Source organism: Silurus meridionalis, chromosome 10 (genome assembly GCF_014805685.1).
Source record: "Silurus meridionalis isolate SWU-2019-XX chromosome 10, ASM1480568v1, whole genome shotgun sequence".
Classification (NCBI taxonomy): Eukaryota; Metazoa; Chordata; class Actinopteri; order Siluriformes; family Siluridae; genus Silurus; species Silurus meridionalis.
Window position 1 is genome coordinate 4,296,298 of NC_060893.1, and position 6,995 is coordinate 4,303,292.

A 6,995-nucleotide genomic window follows, 5' to 3' on the forward strand; every position below is an offset into this window, starting at 1 on the left:
AGGCTACATTTATTTTAATAATACATTACAATAAAAAATACATGATGACAGCTCACATAGCTGCATCAGGAGCTGTGCTTTCTTTGGATGCCTGTTTAGCTTTTTCTTTAGCAGCCCCCGAGGGATCTTGATGTATAGGTTTGTTGGGGTTATAAGATAAGATATTTCTGTGTTACAGCAGCAAAGAAAAGAAATATATAAAAATTAGAGACATAATACAAGTATTTACATCAGTGTGTAAATACAAAAAAAATGAAAAAGAGACCACCAATAAAGCTTTCAAACATATTGCACATAGGTAATATTGCACAGTTTAAATTAGTGTTATTGCACAGTTAAAAACAATAACAGTGTATAATTTGGTGACTGGTTCACTGGGAGCAGCTCTGATTGTAAAGTCGAAAGGGAGAAAAGACCATATGCTCCATAAGACACTTAGGATGTAACAGTGTGTCACTGAAGGAGCTGCTCAAAGATGAAACTGTTTCATACAGGGGGTGAGAGTCGTTCTCCAGCAATGATGATAGTTTAGCTATCATTCTCCTTTCTCCCACCTTCTGTACAGTCTATAGGAAAATCCCCAGGACTGAGCTGGTCTTTCTGATCAGCTTGTCCAATCTCTTCCTGTCTGCAGTAGAGATGCTGCTGCACCAGCAGACCACACCATAGAAGATGGCTGAGGTGACCACAGAGTCAAAAAAGGTCTTCAGTAGCTCTCCCTGCACTCCAAAAGTTATGTGTGTGTGTCAGTCCAACCCCTTTATGTTATAAGAGACAAGGAGAGATAGACAAATTAGATTAGGATTTACAATATGGAGCTGTCAGTAATTCTCTTTCTTGTATAGCTGAACAGAAGCAGCCCCAAATCATTATACAGGCACCACCATGCTTCATTGTACATCATATAATGTTATTATGCAATTAAAACTGTAAAGACTTTCACATTGACAAGTCAGGAGCCACTGTTCTATTATGTATGCAGGGGACAAAAATGGGGTATGCGGTATAGCAGTACGTTGAGGTGCCGGACATAGGGTGACGCCTTTTACCCCTCTTTTTTGTGAGGGGGGCGCTAAGTATGGTCTTGAATAACCCTCAAAGTTTCAGTGATCCTCTGGTTGTATCCTTCTTCTTCTGCTTTTCGGCTGCTCCGATTAGGGGTCGCCACAGCGGATCATCCGTCTCCATACCCCCCTGTCCATTACATCTGCCTCTTTCGAACCAACTACCTGCATGTCTTCCCTCACCACATCCATAAACTTCCTCTTTGGTCTTCCTCTTTTCCTTCTTCCTGGTGGCTCCATCATCAGCATTCTCCTACTGATATACCCCATGTCCCTTCTCTGCACATGTCCAAATCATCTCAATCTCGCCTCCCTCACTTTATCTCCAAAAACGTCCTACATGCGCTGTCCCTCTAATAAACTCATTTCTAATCCTGTCCATCATCGTCACTCCCAACGAAAACCTCAACATCTTCAGCTCTGCTACCTCCAGCTCCACCTCCTGTCTCTAAACTATACAACATCACAGGTCTCACCACAGTCCTATAAACTTTCCCTTTCACTCTTGCATATACTCTTCTATCACAAATCACCCCTGTATCCACTGTATAAGTATCAGTGATCAGACCTTCTACATGATAATAGCAGTAAATCTAAACTGCCACTTGGTGGCGCGCAAGCGGCTTTTTCTGATTCCGCACCACAGCCGTAGAAGAAGTAGAGCGGAGGGTATGACGTAGCGTCGCTCCGCCCTGCTGCTTCCTTTTTCCCAGCGGCCGTCAGCGAGACACCATGAAGGCGTCTGGCACCGTACGTAATTTAGCGGTTTTTAAAGCAGCTTTACTGACTATAATTGCGTATTTATGCTTATGAAAGTTCCGTAAAATAGGCACGGAGGTGTTTCTGGTTGTATATGTAACGTAAACGCGCTATAAAGTTAATAAATTCACGGCCGCGTTGGAGTTACAACATGGCGGCCGACAATTGGGAAGCCATGTGGTGCTGGTCGCCTGTTTCTTCTCTTATTATGGAGTATTTAGTGCAGATATCTGCTTTCATAAAAAACAAAAAGCAAAATCTATTGATTTTTTTTTAATGATTAGTAAACGCACTGTGTGAGAAACCTGGGATTTCGTGTCCACATGATGCACCTGAATGATCATACTATTGAGTTGATCAGCAGGATATTGTGAAAATCAGCATCTCGGATCATCTGCACAAATTTACCAGGGTTTAAAAGCAGTTAATTAAGTGGGTGTGAATATATAGTGACCATGAAGCCTGATCGATCTGTTCGTAAGCGAAACATCCTTAGAGTTTGGTGTAAGTCATTTTTTGAGATGTTCAAACATCAGTAAGTTGGTGCTCATGGTTTCTTCCATGCTTTTTGGTCTAAATCTTGTAATGAAAAACTTTAAACATGTCATTTTATTAATAGGATGTTGACTATAATAGTGTAGGGCTGTAGTTATAGATTATTTTAGTAGTGGAGCGTTCTAGCAATTATTCCATAGATTAATTAAATAATCGGATGAGTTTTTCTTTATTAAAGAAAGCAATACTAAATATACAAGAAAATAAGACCGGCTTGTTAAAATGAACAAGTGGTTTGTTTCATTTTTTAGAAAAAATTAAAAATTAAAAAAATTGCATACAGTAAGTGCATTCAATTGCCATATTGTCAAAATACAAATATATATAAAAACAATCAATTTAACTAAAACAAAAATGGGTAAATGCACTAGTTTTTTTTTCTTTGTTTTAGTTTGAAATTATCCCAAAGTTATTTATTTTTTTCCTCATTCTGTAGCATCTTCTGTGGTACATGTTCTAGAGTTTGGCGGGTGGTGCGTCAGTTATAATGGTCCGTGGGGAAACGTTGGAACGATGTGATTTTAAATGGACTAAACAAAGCAAATTTGCCTTGGTGCATTTTTGTGTTCGAATTAACTCAAGTTTCTCAGGGAATTGTTTCAGCTGTATAATAGGGTACTTTTTTAAATATATATAATTTGGTATTTATCTTTTTTTTTCCTAATTCCAGCTTAGGGAGTACAAAGTTGTCGGGCGTCTGTTGCCCTCCGCCAAGAACCCGGCTCCTCCTCTGTACCGCATGAGGATCTTCGCCCCCAATCATGTGGTGGCCAAGTCTCGCTTCTGGTACTTCGTCTCCCAGCTGAGGAAGATGAAGAAGGCTTCAGGAGAGACCGTGTACTGCGGCCTGGTAAGGATACGGACACCGTGGCCTGATTTGTCTATCAGAAGTTACTGATGCAGATGGGGGGGGAGAGAGTGCAGGGAAAATACCAAACTGGTCTAAAATCAGACAGGTGATGGTCGAATTGGCATGCAAAATCTTTTGTTTAAATCCTTAAAAACAGGACTCTCAGTGAGTGGATTACACCCTGAGGAAGTGTTTGGTGCTTTAGTGTTTTGCCCAAACATTCCTGACAAATATGGTGCACAGATGAGTTTAAAGACTGCAGTAGTCTTAAATTTGCTGTTCTAAGTTTACAGGTCTTGATTTTCCAAAGTCCCATGTGGTTTAGTTCATTCTTTTTTTTGCTAATCCAAATATCATTTGCTGTATAATGCAACAAACGAGACCAGCATGCGACAGCCAATCAGCTTTCTTTAATTGGAGTGAATTTGTCTCTTGGATTGTACCACAGACATAAAACTGATTTTATTTTTCAGCTATGGGGAGGTGCAAGTTTAGAGATACTTGGCGTGAAAGGAAATACATTTTAGGCTCGGTTAGGACCATTTGCTAACAGCGTATTTGTTTTTTTGATGTGATGGTCTTAAATTTCACCCTGAAAGGTTTTAATTAAAAAATGTGACTTTGTGAAACCTCCAGAAACCCTGGTCTGAGCTGCACCTTTGTCACAGTCGAAAGGAAATGTCTAATGTCTTTTTTGTTGTCGTTAGGTTCATGAGCAATCTCCACTGAAGGTGAAAAACTTTGGCATCTGGCTGCGTTATGACTCTCGCAGTGGCACCCACAACATGTACCGCGAGTACAGAGACCTCACCACCTCCGGAGCCGTTACCCAGTGCTGTGAGTATCATGATTACTTGACTTCGAAGCCTTGATGAAAACCGCACGCAAACCCAAAGATCATTGTTCTTGTATATAATGCTCTTGCTATGTGTGCGCAAAGAAATAGGACCTTGTCGCCTTTCATAAGCTCTTGCGTGCCAATGGAAGTGAATTCTTGGTTCAACATCGAACTGCAGGATCATGTTTGTGTGATCAATTTCGATCGGGTTTGATTTTAGTCAAATAATAAACTTTTGCTCGATTTGTGCAGACCGGGATATGGGAGCCCGTCACCGCGCTCGCGCTCATGCCATTCATATCATGAAGGTGCAGGTGATTCCAGCCAACAAGTGCCGCAGAGCCGCCATCAAGCAGTTCCACGTAAGTGTTGCGTCTTTATTTGTTCATCTGCTGACTAATATTTATGGACTATCCTGGTACTATTAAGGCTGCATTTGCAGTGGGTTCAGTGGTGCTTATCAGCAGGTCTCTCACTGGACTGGTTCTGTTGCCAGTTCAGCTTTAATACCTGCAAAAAGAAATGACCAGAGATCTCTTCCAGATCAAGTGTTAAGTCTTAAAATCTGGCGGCTTTGAAAACTGGCGACATTCCGCTGCAAATGTGTTTATTTAAGGAAACAAGATTATCGGCTAATGTGGTTCATGATTAAAATTTTTTTTTTTTTCCATCTTGCAGGATTCCAAGATCAAGTTCCCTCTGCCTCACAGGGTCCTGCGTCAACAGCACAAGCCCCGCTTCACCACCAGGAGACCAAAAACATTCTTCTAAAGTGTATGTTTGCAGTCCTGTTTATTGCAGAATTAAAAAAAGACTCAAAATTAAACATTTGTCTGCCTTTTTTTTTTTTTTTTTTTTTTTTTTTTTTCTCTTTCTGATGCAGGATGTACTGTTTAGAAATTGAATGGATTGTTGAAGCCAAGGAACGAGCATTTACAGATGTTTTAAAATTACACACAGACCACTTTTCAGGCCTAAATATTTTTACTTGTAGCTCCATTATATGTATTTACAAAATACCTTTAATTAAAAGGAATCTAATTATTGCTTCATTGAATATGATCAGCTAAAAAGGTTACTATTTCTGATGTTTCAGCATTTTAGCTGATTTGATTTAGAAATATTTGATGCACTATTCATCAATCAGTCTTTCTGCAATGCCCAGCTGTACCCCAGCAACCAACCTGACCAAACATTTTTACGTTTATGGTATTTGGCAGATGTCCTTATCCAGAGTGACATGCAGTGCTTTCAAATGTCTTTGTAAATACACTATGGATGAATGTCAAGAAGACTTGCATGTACTTTTTTGAATTTCCCATTCCATATTTAGTCTTTGTTATACAAAAAAACCTCCACTCCTCTGGGAAGATGTTCCACTAGATTTTGGAAATCACATGGGTGTTGGTATAGACAGGTGCTGATGAAAGTGATCTGAGGAGGCCTTGGAAGCAGTCAGTGTTTCAATTATCCCAAAGGTGTTCAATAGGGTTTGTCAGAGATCTATACCTGGAGATCTTCCACTTCAACCCATGTACATCAGATCTTCATGGAGCTGGATTTGCGCAGGTTTGGTTCTTCCTAATTCGAGGGAACTTGAATTCCAACACATTAAAAGACCTAGTGTGTGCCTCCAATTTTGTGGTAAAAGATTTGGAAAAAAAACATGACTGGGAAAAGTATTATGTGACTTTTTTTGCAGCATATGACCAAACCATTACCACATGGTACCATTATACCATGTATTTGTATACATCATTAGATACAAATTAGATACTTACTGGTACCTGCATGTTTAATGGCTTCTTATTGGTGTCTAGTAAATAGCAGCATGTGATCAAGTTCTAACATAACATGCCATCAATAGAAGGGAACAAATTACCTGAACACCCAAGCAACCAGCTGCATGCCATGCATTTCACTCCAAGGCCTTCAGTGGTGCCCAAGTGGACAGTCCACCTCTTACTACCATCATGGCTACAGAAACGCTTTATAACGGAGCGCTGCAGCACAGACAGGTATCTCATGCAGCATGAATTGCATTACTAAAAGAAGAAACCCAATGAACATAATTTAATAAGTATCTTTTTACTGCAGCCACTGCTGCGCACCTGCATACATCTTCTAGCATATTTCCCTCATAATATAACACCAGGTTTCTGTGCGTTTAAAATGAAGGTAAAGCATGTGCTTTGTATAAATGGTTTAAAAAAAAAAAAAGCTTAGCAACTGTTTTAACTTGCTTTGGCCGACTTTACCTCACGATGTCCAGCTTTTTTTGAAAAAAGTCTGTCTTTTAAATGTCCTTGTAAGTGTATCTGCAACCATTCAATTTCTTCTCTGTTCCCCATTGTGAAACGACAAAACATTACTATTAACTATTAAACCTTGTGCAGTTTGCTACAGATGCGGTTTGCGAGCTCTGACTTGTGCACTCTCTGACCATCCGATCAAAGGACGTGAAAATGCCAACATGTTTGGCCCCAGAGAGGTCAACTCGCAATCAGATTGGTTAAAGCAACAGCGTCAAGCAACATGGATTGTAAGCGTTAGGACACCTGTAGTTTTTTACAATGAAGGATCAAGGCAGACTGAGTCCTTTGAACACGGGATGTGATGACTGAAATTGCAGCAGCACAGCTGAGAAAAAAGCTTCAATATGAAGAAAATAGACTTCATCTTTCCACTGCTCCCATTAGGGGTCGCTACAGTGGATTATACCCCCCTGTCCTCTACATCTGCCTCTTTCAAACCAACTACCTGCATGTCTTCCCTCACCACATCCATAAACCTCCTTCTTGGTGGCTCCATCCTCAGCACTCTCCTACCGATATACCCCATGTCCCTCCTCTCAATCTGGCCTCTCTCACTTTGTCCCCACAACGTCCTACATGCGCTGTCCCTCTAATAAAATCTATTCCAATTCAGT

General features: G+C 40.3%; 1 protein-coding gene and 1 non-coding gene across 2 annotated transcripts; both read left to right on the forward strand.

Annotated features, from left to right (window-relative positions):
• Positions 1-1,663: 1,663 nt before the first annotated feature.
• Positions 1,664-4,892, forward strand: rpl18a (ribosomal protein L18a). The gene is made up of 5 exons (XM_046858584.1): positions 1,664-1,814; positions 3,049-3,228; positions 3,936-4,065; positions 4,319-4,428; positions 4,745-4,892. Exons 1-5 carry the CDS (start codon positions 1,797-1,799, stop codon positions 4,835-4,837), a joined length of 531 nt encoding a protein of 176 aa, XP_046714540.1. The 5' UTR covers positions 1,664-1,796; the 3' UTR covers positions 4,838-4,892.
• LOC124392999 lies at positions 4,106-4,236 on the forward strand. The gene has a single exon (XR_006927272.1). It is a non-coding gene; the product is annotated as a small nucleolar RNA SNORA68 (small nucleolar RNA).
• Positions 4,893-6,995: the final 2,103 nt, after the last annotated feature.

Bases quoted from the DNA above. Each gene is read 5' to 3' on its own strand.
- rpl18a (XM_046858584.1), top strand. The intron at 4,066-4,318 runs GTGAGTATCATG...CGATTTGTGCAG, and splicing joins CGGAGCCGTTACCCAGTGCT to ACCGGGATATGGGAGCCCGT. The intron at 4,429-4,744 runs GTAAGTGTTGCG...TCCATCTTGCAG, and splicing joins CCGCCATCAAGCAGTTCCAC to GATTCCAAGATCAAGTTCCC.